The sequence below is a fragment of the Perissodus microlepis genome, chromosome 9 (assembly GCF_051167445.1).
Source record: "Perissodus microlepis isolate ML-2025 ecotype Zambia chromosome 9, ASM5116744v1, whole genome shotgun sequence".
In the NCBI taxonomy this organism is placed as follows: Eukaryota; Metazoa; Chordata; class Actinopteri; order Cichliformes; family Cichlidae; genus Perissodus; species Perissodus microlepis.
In genome coordinates this window covers 23,581,415-23,595,935 of record NC_140469.1, presented here as the reverse complement: position 1 = coordinate 23,595,935, position 14,521 = coordinate 23,581,415, and the positions used below count along the sequence as shown (strand labels likewise).

The 14,521-nt window shown below is 39.5% G+C and overlaps 1 protein-coding gene across 1 annotated transcript in view; it reads left to right on the top strand.

Annotated features, from left to right (window-relative positions):
- Nucleotides 1-14,052, top strand: part of tmtopsb (teleost multiple tissue opsin b) — a 43,251-nt gene extending 29,199 nt beyond the window's left edge. Inside the window, exon 4 of the mRNA XM_084939738.1 lies at nt 10,331-14,052. Coding sequence (XP_084795864.1) covers nt 10,331-10,627 — 297 coding nt within the window. The 3' untranslated portion in view covers nt 10,628-14,052. The remainder of the gene's footprint in view (nt 1-10,330) is intronic.
- The last annotated feature ends 469 nt before the right edge of the window (nt 14,053-14,521 follow it).

Genomic DNA, 14,521 nt, shown 5'->3' with positions numbered 1-14,521 from the left:
TAGGGGAAAACATTATCACTAATGGCCAGCCGGTTCCAGAGACAGCTGCACCCTCAAACTCCAACCAGCTGACTTGCATTCACTTAACAATGCACATATACTACCACAATCTGAGGATTTGCAGACATTTTCCATGCATGAGCACTACGCGGCATGAGAACAAGAACAGAGAGGTGCTTTGTTTGACAGGGACAACTTTAAAAATCAATGATATCTTAGAAAGAAACACACAGTACAAACATAATAAAAGGCATGTAAAGGACACTACATCCTTCTGACCTTCTCCAAAGATCATACCGCTGTTATTCTGAGGTTATTGGTAAATTTATGGGTTTTCAGAAAATATGGATGACAGATGGAGGGTGGATGTTTTTTATTGAGATTAAAAAATGCTTAAAACAGAGAGAGTTCAGCTTGTCTTGGTGGCTGACTGGGTGTAGTTATTAAGACTGGTTCTACTTCATATTGCAGTTGCTCACTGCTGGTTGTTTGAGGTTTACTGCACTGTTAATGCTTCTTTACAACTTTTCTAGGAGTGCAGTCAATTGTCATTTTGTTTTTGTTTTTTTGTTGCACACTTCTCAAGGACATGCATTTTCTCAGTTTTGCGTTTTACATGCCGACCATCAAGGCAGCGTCATCTTTGTTTGCATCTTCCACTGACATTCAAAGAAACTCATCTTTGAACTGCCATATGCAGGCTTTAGAATTGTGGCTTAATATGAGCAAAACATCACTCGCTCCATCTTCAAGGCAAAATAATCTATTATCAAGCTTTTTATCTCTCCTTGTAAATGTAAAAAAAAAATTACATAGCAGCTGATTGTTCAGTGCATTTGCTGATTTAACTGAGCGTTGCCAGAAGCCATTTGTATCAGCTCTGACTCCAATTAATTCCATAAACTTCTCAACCAGAGGCAACAATAAAAGTTAAATATTTTCTTGTTAATATTCTAAATATCAGCCACTGTCCCTACCAAAGGCTCATAATGATCTGTTAGAGAACAAAACAGTGCTGTATTTAAATTGGACAAAATGTTCTTACACCTCATTTTTGCTCTTATTTGTGAACAGAGCGGACACCACTGGGAGGCCTCTCTGTTGTGCTGTTCTTTAGAAAAATCACTTTTTGGGAGTTGCCTGTTTGTTGCCTCTCCAGTGCATCTGTTTTCACTTTCGTTAGTACCAAAGCAGGTGAAATGCAGTGATTTACAGTGATGTATGATTGCAAACAGTAAGGACTGATGCTCTGTCCATTAATTTCTGCTTGGAAAGAAAAAAGAGAACATTCAATTGTCAGAGTATCAAAAGGTTTCTATGCAAAAATCCAGTGACTAAAGAAATATAGGATTTACACTTGTGGAGAAAGCAAGCAGACGTCCTCTCACCCTCTGCTGTCTCTTTCTTTACATATTCAGCTAGAACACACATGAAGACGCAGCGCAGACAAAGACGGATCTGACATTACTCTAACGGTGTCAAAGTCATAAAACACCCCCACCTCGCCCCCCTGTTCAGTTGTGATACACATCAGTGACATTTACGGACGATGGAAAATCTAGTTGATGTTACTGCTGTTCCTAAATGACAAACTTCAAGGTGCTTTTTAGCAATTTCACTGTAGATAAATCTTTAAAGCAGTCATTAGCAGATTAATTTAATGACTGCAAACAAATCAGATCAGCACACAGAGGCTTTACGCAGTTATTTTTATTACAGTGAGAAAAAAACGATGGTTTCTATGGTTTCTCCTGTTATGTCAGTAAACCTTAAAACCTTATCAGAGTTGTCAAAAGTTCATCTAAACAATGATACTGGGTAAAATCTACTTTTTCTTTTCTTTTTTACCTCTACAAGTCATTAGAAAGATTCCTTTGAGCTTCTGCCCCATGTAGACATGATTGCATCGCATAATTTCTGCAGATTTATCCACTGCATTCATATTCATTCATTCATATTCATACTGGAACTCAAGAGCAAGCAAGTTTTTGCCCTTCTTGTTCTTCAGGAGAGGTTCATGTCCTTTCTGAGTTCATCTTAGGACACCTGAATTGTAGTATGACAGGTGTACCATTCCAGTCAGACTTCTCTCCTGACAACCTCTCCTGAGGAGGTCATGTCAGGTGGTTGCTGGGCATTTGACATCTAAAGCAAGAGTCCACCTGGGACTCATCTTCCTGCCTTACTGAGTAATGGAAAAACATAAGTGATGCGGTGATCAGTACTCTTGCCTCAGCGCTGGGTTCAGATCTGCGAACTGGTCGGGGGGTGGGAGGGGTGTCTTTCTGTGTAGAGTTTCCTGTAGAAGTTTCCCCAAGCGCTCCAGCCTTCTCATAGAGTACTACGACATGCTTGTTAGGTTTATGGGGATTCTAAATTAGAGCCCGACCAATGTGGGACTTTTTAGACTGATACTAGACAATATCAAGTATTTTTTTTAATATTTATTTGCTTTCAGACACACAAAACATATTTCCCAAGCATTTGTTATGTATAGTTATTTACTCATCCTCACAAAACTGATGACAATGAAGCTTAAAAATAATCTTGTTTATAATTCTCTCAGCAAGTTATGAATTAGTCTTTTACGCCCTGCAACAACCAGCCCATCTGAGCAGAGTGCCCTCTAATGGACAAACTATGCAGTGTCAAAACTCAAAACATGCGTGAAAGGTGTTTCTGCTCCCTCCGCTTTACTTTTTGAAGTTTTATTCATCAGCTGGTATAAATATTGAAACATATGACTGATATATCAGTATGGCTCTGTTCTAATTTGGCTGTACGTGTACATGTGGGTGTAAGTGGCTGTCCATCACTCTGCATTAGCCCAGCCACTAGTGACTTGTAAGTATGTGCCTGGTCTCTTACCCTAGGACAGTGTTGTGGCCATTTTTGTTGAATTTTTATGAAACATAATTTTTATCCATTTTTGATTTTTCTTTAATACAATAAGAATATCATAGTTTGCTTTGTCAGTCTGTAATTAATTTTACTTTTGGGAAAGTTTTGGAAAAGTGATTCGTTTGGTAACTTTTGGACCCTCCCATTAATTAAGGGATTAAGAGCATGCTAGGGGGTGTGGTGGAAATGTTTTGTTTTTTTTGTTTAACAAATGTCAGTTGGGACGAGGCTTTAAAATGATTTGTTGACCACTTTTTGAAGTATAATCAAATTAACTTTCGTTTATGTTTAAGTTGTAAGACATTATTGGGTTGATTTTTTTCTTTGTATTTTACCACGAAATAAACGCCAGATATTTTCAAAGAAGTCAGAAGTGTGTTCTGAAACAAACCACCTGTTGCCACCCACGGCCTTTTCGTGGACTATTTTTCTGTTTTGGAACTTAAGAGGCGGCGACAGACAGCCTGGATAGGCTCCAGCCTCCCTGTAACTCAAAAAAAAGAAAAAAAGTTTATTTATTCACTTCTGTTTAAACCGAAATACAGTGGGGTGTGAGAATGCAAGACACAGTGCATTCAGTTCTGGAAAAACAAAACAAATGGATGTACAAACAAATGGAGAGAGACTTAACTGAAACATTGGCTGTTCCCACCTTTCAGGTGCACTCATTTCCCCATTTTAATCATTTTTACTACCTGGATTGTTTCCCAAGAAAAATGGCATATAGTAGGAAGAATGGATACAAGCGTTTACAACACCTGATGTTATACATATCTTTATGCCCGTGGCTTTAACAAAATCTCAGCATACGTCTTGGGAGTGAGAACTGTCTGGGTGACTAGAGAAGCCAGTTACCTGTTATTTTAGCCAAACTGGATTTTTCCTTAGTGGGGATAGGTTAATTGATTAATCCAAATTGCCCATAGGTGTGAATGCAGGAGTGAATGTGAGTGCGAATGGTTGTCTGTCCCTGTGTGTTAGCCCTGCGACAGACTGGCGACCTGTCCAGGGTGTACCCTGCCTCTCGCCCTATGACAGCTGGGATAGGCTCCAGCGACCCTGAAAAGGATAAGCGGAATGGATGGATGGATTTTTCCTTTCTAATATGGTGCATTATTATGCTGCAGCAAGCCAGAAAGTTGTACATTCATGCCTATTAAGGGCTGTGTATAATCAGCAGTGACATTCACATTGTGGTATTCAAATCACTGGTGTTAAGGGGCCCATGCTCTGCCAAGAAAACTTTCCTCACACCTTCACAGCAACACCAGGAAGAGTGCAAACTGCTGACACAAAGCCAGTTGTGTCTTTGGATTCACGCTGTTCTTGCCAAATTCTTTTCAAGAGTGGAACCTTCTAATAAAGTGCTGAGCAGGAGGAGCGATGACAGTCCTGACAACCACTCAGTAGTTTCTCACAGTAATTTAAGTTTTAAAACTTATTTTTCTCCTTTTTTCTCAAAAAGCAAGCTCAGAAAAACAGCCAAATTACATCAAAATCAACGTATCTCATCCATTTGTATTCTTGCAAAATTTTCTTTCCATCATATCCTGTCATCTGTGATAAATGCATTTTTAAATTCAGCTATCGTTTGATGTTTTCCGATGGTACTTTGTATAGTGACGCAAGGCGTTTTTTAAATGTGTTAATCTGTCACGGCAGGATGGTTTTTGACAGGATTCAGATGCCCCGTGTTACATTTTCATGAGCGGTGACCTCCAGAGCTCAGCAAAATTATTGCTTTTTAATACCTTGTGACATCTCGATGAATCATAAGAAAAAATGAGGGGAATATGAGGTATTCAAACGTGTTGATTGGGTGGAGGAAAAAGCAAAACTTGACCAGGAAAAAGAAAAAATATGCAAGGTTAGATTAAGGATGAAAGAGTAAAAGAAGGCAGGTAAAAAAAAAATTACAGAAGGAAATGGAAGATGACACAGGAAAAGGGGAAAACAGAAAAAATCCAAGGTGAGGAAGGGAGGACAGGAGAAATAACTGTAATGAGGAAGCTGGACGTAAAGGCTGGAGGATGGATGTTAAAAGAGGGGAGAAAATGAAGAAACTTTTTTCAAGAAAGAAGGAATGAAATAAATTTGTTAGACTGGCAGTGAAGAAGAAATGTCAGAAATATAGTAGAAGTTGGAAAAGTATACAAGACATTAAGATGAAGGAAAGGTGGGAAAGAGAAAGGTGACAGGCAGGAGGAGTAAAGGATGAAGTTCTTTTTAATCTTGCAAAGGTAGCGTGGCTTTGATTTTGATTAGCATGTTACTATCAGGGAGCGACACAGTGCCGTGGTGACCTTTTCCTTTTTCCTCTCTCTCATACGTTCACGCAAACAGTCTTTTATCTGCCTCTGTCTGCTTTTATCTGCTGCCTCTGCCTGTCGTTCAGGTGCTAAAGTTGTCACTTTTGAGCTCGTGAGACATTTAAACCGTCTTTGATGGCTGACTTATTACGACGGTAAAGTTTTTAGGGTTTGTATGTGATGATTAAGCAACTAACTGAACTTTCAGGACTTCGGATAAGCTCTCGGGAGGCCATGTGGAAGGCCGCACTGTGTGGCGCTTTCAGTCTTCAGTTCCTCCCAGCCCATAACTATGGCAGCAATGTGTTGAGGCGAGTTGAAGACTTTAAGCGCTGTGCAGATTCACGACCCGGACCTAAGCTGCTACTTTTTCCAGCCCAGTTTGTACAGACAATGTAATGAGCATCTTATTTACTTTTTACATGTTGGCTGTTTAACACTATCTTTTATATTTCTGTTACATTTCATCTAAGCAAGTGCATATTTCCTACCCGCTGTATATGTTTTTTTTTTTTCAATATTTCAACTAAATATTGAAATTAAGTACAATGTATAGGAATTTAGACTTGAATACTTATATTCTATTTTTCCTTATAATTCAAATTCACCATGTGTAAGAAAAAATGCTTTTTACTCCAGTGCCAAATGCTATAAAATGAGAAATTATGATGTTTTAATGTAATTGACGCCCCTAGTTGAACTACAAATGTGGAGCCCAAGGCCAGTTCCATCCCAAAGAGACCAGCTGCTTGGTAACTTGTTTATTTTGGAGAGGATGGTGTATGTTTGGACTCTCCCCTGAATTCTCCACCAAGATATTTTGTGCTGCAAAACACTGTGGACTGAGTGGCTCATGACTCATGAACAATTTGACCTTACAGGATTACTGGGAATGTTGAATGAATCATCATCAGGTTTTTTTGATAAAGATCTCTTATATCCGTAGAGTGGTGTATTAAGCTATCGTCATTGGCAACCATCTTGATTTTGAAGCTCTCAGTATTTCAGCCTTCACCACCTTAAATAAATAAATACATTTTTATTCATATAGCACCTTTCAAGACAGAATCACAAAGTGCTGCACATAAGATTACAAGTCATAAAAAGATTTAAAAAGAGAAAATAAAACAGGCAAAAAATTAACCAAAAGCAGTTTTAAAAAGATGAGTCTTGAGTTGTTTTTTAAAAACAGCTACTGAGTCCGCAGTTCTTAATGTTTGAAGGAGAGAGTTCCACAGTCTCAGGGCCACAGTGGCAAAAGCTCTGTCACCTCTAGTCCTCCTCTTAGTATTTTTTTAAAGCAAGTAAGCCCTGATCAGATGACCTCAAAGACCTGCTAGGGACATAGGGCTGTAGCAGATCAAAGATGTAGACTGGTGCCAGTCCGTGCACAGCTCTGTAGGTCAAGACCAGGATCTTAAAATTGACTCTAAATTTAACAGGAAGCCAGTGTAACTGAGATAACAACGGTGTCACATGTGAGTACTTGGAGGATTTTGTCAAAAGTCTAGCTGCAGCGTTTTGCACAACCTGCAGACGATCCAGAGAACCTTTGCTTAGACACATAAACAGCGAATTACAATAATCCAAGCGTGACGAAATAAATGCATGTGTAGCAATCTCCAATTCAGAGCGAGATAAAATCGGTTAGTCACAAGCGATGGTCACTAGCTATTTATCAGTCACAAGACAGACAAACCTGCCTCGAGGATTTCTCTTAAGACATTCCATGTGTAACGTGATGTTTCATTATGTGTTTGAAATTCTCTTTTTATTGGCTGTTACATTGTGGTTACTTCTCATGCCCTGAAATCCAACATTTCCAAAAAAAAGCCTCATCTTCATTAGCTACAATATTCAGTTGATTACACATTAAAGCAGCGGTATATTTAACCAATTTCTTTTTTTAAACTTAAAAAAACAGACATGATTTTGGCTTGATTTGATGCTAAAAGCACATGTGCTTTCAGTTAAGAAGAAATCTTAATATTGCTGATTTAGAGTTGCCACACTGTGGTTAGTTAATTGTGTCAAGCGCATAAAAGTACTCAGCCCACAATTATAATAATAAAAAACCCACTTCTTACATTACAAACAAAGAGCTTTACTGTCTTCTGTTGTAGGCTCACCAAACAAAAGCAGCCCCACCCATATGGAAAAGATCTATATAAATCTTAAAAAGTTTGTATCTGTCTTGTGTGAAACTTGTATGAAAAGCATACAAGAGTGAAAACAGATATAAGATCCCTTGAAAAATTATATAAATGAAACTTGTATGTTTTGGATACTTACTAAAACAATGTATGAAAGTAATGAGGTATATTCAGTTACTGGCTTTTGTTTTCAACACTGTACTGCAAAGAATAGCTGCAGACGCCCATCGGAGATGAAAAACACACCACCAACTGTGAAACCCTCACATCATCGCTCCCAGCCACCATCCCCAGTCTCTTGCATTAAAGACCACACTTCACATCAAGGTGGTATCACATGTTCATTTGTGTTAATCACTCCCACAGGTTTGGAGTGGCAGGTGAGGATTTGGTCACTCATCAGTGTTAAGATCCCAATCTGTGTCTGATCTCAGCTGTAATCCCACCTGACGTCAGCTCGCCCTCCTGTTTATCCATTCCTCCCCAATTTCTCCTTCCCACTTCTCACATCTAGCCTTTTCTTTTCTCTCTGCGGTTTTACTTTCAAACCAACATTTTCTTTTTTCCTCCCCCAGGCACATCTCTCTAGTTGATTAACACACTGGGATTTGAGACACGAGCAGATTTAAAGCACACAGCTAATTTTGAAAGCTGCATAATTTCCTCAGGGTAACAGAAATTAATTGGCTCATATGAGGAATTATCAGCCAATTGCTCAAGTGTCTTAGTTAAAAAGCACTACAAACTGGTGTCATTTGTCATATCAATAAGTGGCTGTCTACATTTTCAAAGGGTGCTAACATGCTGGAGGAAACTGCATGCCGAGGTGTCGTGTTTCATGCAGCACGCTTGTTTGATCTGCAGCACCCTGGGGAAATGTAGTAGACTTTAAGTATACATGTGGAACTGGGGAGTATACTAAGTACACTACGTTTATCCAGGGGATGCCTGCCGGACTCAAAACATGCAGAAGACAGAAAACTTAAAAGTGTGTAAATGCAAACCTCTTATTTTTCAATGACTTCACTTTGATTATCATTATATGGCATTTCTGTCTGTGCAACATCCAGTTAGTTCTGATCTCTTGGTCATTTTGTTGCTGTCTGTTATTCCTTACATTAATACAGTTCTGTTAACAAATATCTGAAATATACCAAAGTTATGAACACTGGAGAGAAACATCTATCCTTATCAGTATTTTCAGTATCATTGCAGTCTTCTGTAATTGACATTAGTCATAAGTGTTTGCTGTTATTGCTGAATAATTACTATTACTTTTTTCCTCCATTTTTTTCCAGTCTTTCTGCTGTGCTGTCTGTTTCCCTTTTTATACTCAGTGCAAACCTCAGTTAAATACTATTACTACTACTAGTAAGTACAGGATTTACAGTATTGTGCAAAACTTCTCCATCCTTTTTGAATCTCTTTTCCTAGTTTTTCTTTGGATGTTGTCTGATTTTTCACTCATTTTCAGTTCAGGATCTTCAATCACATCATTATTAGTGGTCTGTCTAAAAAAATACCAAAGGTAACAAGTCAGACAGGCATGAAACAGCACTTTTGATCCAACAAAGGGATTACCAAAGAGCTTTAGCTGAAAACATGATATATCACAGAACGGTGTGCTGTGTGTGTACTGATATCCTAAAGCATTATTTACAGCAAAATAAATGTATCTGAAAGGCACGTCCTTAAGAAAAAGGGGAAAAAATACAGCAAAGACCTGACTCAGGGCCTGAGAGATACAGCTGCCCTTTGAGTCGATCCATCTGTTGTTTGCTCAACCCTCATCAGAAATGGACTCAGTGGAAGGATGGCTGTCAAAAACACATTCTCATTCAAACAGTGAGAAAAGGCTGAGGTATGCCAAATTACACACGAACTGGACTGAAGATCAGTGGCATTTGGTCTTGTGGAGGGATGAACTTAGATATGTGGTTCCATTCCTCATCAACATCTTGTCCAGAGTCTTCAAATTATGATTGCAGAAAAGCACCATCCACCATGCAAAACCATGCGGAAAGCATCTGATGTGCAGCAGCATAAAACAGACACAAACGTAATGGAACACTGTCAGTCATTTCTTGGAGCCCAAACCTTAACGTTATTGAGGTATTGTGGGATAACCTTGACAGAGAACAGAAGAACAACAAAACAAAAGCAGCCAACATGCAAAGAAGAGCTTTGAGTCTCCTTTAAGAAGTCTGGGGAACTGCTTACATACAGAATTACATATTATCACTTCTAGAATACTATTTCTAAGTCTACACTTTCACTGATACTGTAGCTACAGTCAACACTTTACCTGTTTCTGTTTCTACTCATAGTACTATGTCATTACAGCATGCATTAGGATTTTACCACTGGAAGTCAAAATAAGATGGTTATTCTGAACTTCAGTAATCTGTATTCAATACAAAAGAGCAATCATCAGTGACAGAGGTGAAACTGAATTATTTAGTCATGAAAGGGTGAGTTGGTGTTGAGGTGGGTTGCAAAGCAGTGTGTAGATGTACCACAGTTCTATGCAGTCTAAAGCAGCTTAAATTATTCTTAAATTTTACTGCAAACTACTGAAACAAGTCTTGTTATGTCTCTTGTGGGAATTATATCATTTTTATATCATGTTTATTCTTCGATATCCTTTTTATTAAGCTTTGAGTAGTGGCATTTGATTAAAACATTTATTCAATATATTACACATATAGTTTCAATCATGTTATTACACATATTGCAAAATGTGCTTAGAAAAAGTTGGCCTTCTGTCTGGTAAGAGGTTACAAGCTTTATCTGGTGAGGTGAAAAGGTGATCACAGATCTTAATATTCATCAAGTCAAAAGTCACCTGCAGTCACGTTCACCTCGTTTACCTCCTAACCAAACACCCAAATCTACAAATTTCAGCCATTAACAAACTCGTTACCACTCTGTGGCTAATCCTGTGTGTGTCTGTGTGTTTTTGTGTAGTTTTACAGGTGTTTCACAGCATTCTTCAGCTGCTCCATCCCTGAGCAGAGCTCCACCTTAAAGACATTTTCTCGGGTGACTAAGACGTTCCGCTCCAACCGCCATGAGAAGGAACCCCAGGTGTTTGCCACCGCTCCATCCACAGCCTTGCCCACACCCCACTCCATTCACGAGTCTTCGCAGGAAGCCAATCACGTGGCTCAATCTCCAACAAAAAGAGACTGTGTGGTTTCCCAAACTCCTACTGCTGTCAGCCTCAAACCTAAACTGATTCTGGTGGCTCACTATAGGGAATAAAAACAGAGACAACAGGAGGTGAATGCTCAGAGAAACAAGAAGGCGCAAACAAGCGGGAGAATAGGTCTCCAATTAAGAAACAAATCCTCTTAATAGCTGGAAAGAACGATTGCAGTGGGACCGCAGTGGGAGTTTTAAATACAAGCTGGGATGTTTTAATCCCAGAACAGGTTATCATTGCTGTGTGAGGTCGGCAAACAGGGATAGAGGCTCTGTGTACAAATCAGAAGAAAGATTTGAAGATTAGGGCTACACAGAGTGCTATGTGTTAAAACCACACACTTCTGTCATTAGGATGTACCCGCCATAATCACATCCATTGTACACAAGAGCACAGCTGTTGCATTAAAGCTCACTTACCTCTGCCTAAAGTTTAACATTAAGGACCATGTATTTCTTTCACACTGGAAGACGGATAATTCTACCTAATTCTGCAGAAATGGTCAGGGATGTATGGTCAGAACATGACCCACGCAGTGCCAATGTGGAGAGGCAGATTACAAAACAAGAAGCCTGCTGTTTTAGAAAAAGTGGATATTTGCTTTTACTAAATGTTTAATCACGATGAGATGGGGGCTCTGCTTACATAATGGTTGTTTTTGTGGACAGACTCATGCTTGGTTTTAACAACAGTGCATTTGGAACAGATACATCGACAACACTTTGATTTGAGCCCCCATTATTTAGCAGTTACTAGCTGTATATACAGATTTACTAAATGGTTTATAGCACATTGTAATTTGTTTGCAAGTAGATGTGTGTTTATGTAATTAATTGCGTTTGAAATTAAACCCTTTATTTGCGTGTATTCAGATGTGTATATTTGTGTGTGTGTGTGTGTTTGTGGCGGAATGTGTTAGCTACAAGCCAAGAATTAGCATGTTTATTAGGCCACTGCTAGTATGTCAGTAATGGGTATGGAAATAAGCACGACTGCACTTTAATGATTCAGATGTCCCAATGGAGAGGAAAATGTGCCGGTAAATCAATTACAAAGAGAAATGAAAAAATCCACAGAGTGCTTAAAAAAGCTAAGCTTTTTGCTTGTATGGATGTGTGTGTGTTTTTTTTTATGTAACTAACAGAACCAATTCAGGAACATTTTGCAGAACCACAGCGGTCTCTGGCAGCAATTTCATAAATTGTTTGGTGATGATTTCTATCCCTGTTTTTTTTTTTTCCATTTTGTTTTGTTTTGTTTGTGCAAAGGGGGAATCCCAAAAAGTTCATTCTGTTCAACTGGACGTAGTGTTTGCATTGGGACAAACGTTTTGTCACTCATCCAAGTGACTTCTTTAGTCCCAGCTGACTGCAGGTTTCCCCAACCTCATAAACAGTACATTTGCATAATAACTGAGACTAGCACACTAAAGGGACTATGGGCTGTGAGGTCAGTTCCTGTGTCATGACCATTGATCAGCAACCACTGACCCATTCACAGAGAGTTGGGGAATGTCTGCAATCACAGCATTGTAAGATGGGAAAAGATGTACCCTTAGGCCCCCTCCTTCAGAGATGGTCTTTCCCTTTTCACATAAATGGCCTTCAGTGTCCAGGTGTGTACATCCTCATCACTGAAAGAGTGTCCACTGGTCTGTAGGTGTGAATAGACTGCAGAGTGCCGGCCTGGCGAGTTAGCTATACCGTGTTGTGCCATCTGCTTAGCCAGAGATTGTTTAGGTTCGCTGATGTATAAATCATGGCAATCCTGTGGCACTTAACAACGTACACTATATTACTCTGTTTGTGCTGGGGGACCTGATCCTTGGGGTTGACTAATTATTTAAGGTTCGGGGGTGGCTGTAGCTCAGGAGGTGGAGCAAGTCACCTACTGATCAGAACGTTGGTGGTTCTGGCTCCTCTAGTCTGCATGCCAAGTATCCTTGGGCAAGATACTACCTCCGATGCATCCATCGGAGTGTGAATGTGTGTGAATGTCGTTAGAAAAGCACTCAGTTTAGAGTCAGTGCTTGTGAGAATGGGTGTGATTGGGTGAATGTGGCATGTTGTATACAGCGCTTTGAGTACTCTGGGAGAGTAGAAACGCTATATAAGAATCAGTCCATTTACCATGACTCTAATCATCCACTGGAGTATGCTGGGCATACTCAGGACGCTACAACACCAGCCCCACAGATACAGCGGCAAGGGAAGCAGAAGAACATCATATCAAGAAGGCCCTGAGTAAATGTGTTTACATTTGTGAAATCCAGGTCAATCCAGGAGAGAATAAGGACAACTGCTGCTTAAGCAAAAGCCCTTAGTGATCTGTTGTGTCAGAAGTATCAGAACAGCTGAGATGCATTTTCTATAAACACAGCATCTCCATGGCTTTCAAACCCCAAAACCTGCTGCACCAAAAATCGGTCCACTCCAAGGATCCTGTTCCCCGACACAAACAGAGTAATATAGTGTACGCTGTTAAGTGCCAGGAGGAGTGCCATGATTTATACATCGGGGAAACCAGACAACCTGTGGATAAGTGAAATGCACAACACAGAAGAGCAAACTCGTCAGACCAAGACTCCTTAGCCTGTCTACAGGTCATGGACACTCTTTCAATGACGAAGATGTACACATCCTGGACAGGAACGCTGGTTTGATCAGGGAGTCGAGGAGGCCATTTATGTGAAAAAGGAAAGACCATCTCTGAATCAAGGAGGGGACCTAAGGGTACATCTTTCCCCATCTTACAATGCTGTGATTGTAGCATTTCCTGAACTCTCTGTAAATTGTTACTCATGGCCATTTGTCAATTGTCATTAATCAATGGTCTTTGATCAGTGGTTGTTGATCATTTGTGATCAAGAAACTGATATCACGGCCCATTGTTCATCACTTGTGCTAGTTTCATTCATAATGCACATGCACTGTTTATAAGGTTGCGGAAACCTGCAGTCAGCTGAGACTGAAGAAGTCACTTAGATGAAAACGCTACGTCCAGATAAGCAGAATCAACTTTTTGGAATTTCCTTACCTGGATGATGGTTTTGATGTTTTGTCAGCTATGTTTGCAGATACTGTAGCAGGATTTTTTTTCCAAATTCAATTTGGTTGAAGAAGGAGGGTAAGCATTTTTTCCTGACCCAATTTCCAAACCAGTAGGCTATTAGAGGATTTGATACAGAATATTAAGGATTTGTTGAGTAATTTCATGCAATTTAGTACTGAGATGGTTTTTATTAGATCTTTATTTACACTTTGCTGCATATAAGTCTCCTTTCACCAGACCTGGGACTGTTACAAAAGCCATTAAAGGGACCTTCCACCATGTTACATGGGACATGTAAGGTATTTCAGTGTTTTGAGTTGCTGATATTTCTAAAACTGCTGCGTCTCTGTTTGCTGGCAGTGTGGTTTTGTGTTGTCTCCTAATGTACTTTCCTTTGCTTATGTAACATAAATGAAATAATGTCCGAAACAGATTGGGATGTCTCAGTATTTTTTCTTCATTGAAACGTTTTTTGTCTCTTTCCTGAGAAGCTTTAGCTCACTGTTACTGTGTCAGTTTACTTTCTCCATATTCATATGTGGTGATTAATCCATGAATTATTAACACAGGCATTATTACAGGGAGAAAAACAGATTACCAGTCTTGGCCTCTTTGAGAAGCAAACAGTATTTGGAGCATTCGAATGGAATATTACAAAATGACGGCCATGAATATGTAATGAGCTGACGGCTGCAAACACACTCACTCAAGTCAATAACAGAGTTTTCATAGTGGATTACTTGATCTCATCTTTTGGAGGATGGTGTGCTGCAGGAATTTAGTGTGGCTCCACACAGTTTCAGTTACATTACACTGAAGACACTTTTATCAGGGATTTTTAGTTTCATACATGTTACCACTAGGTGACTACCTCATTAGTGGAGAAGTACCAAAAAACAGTT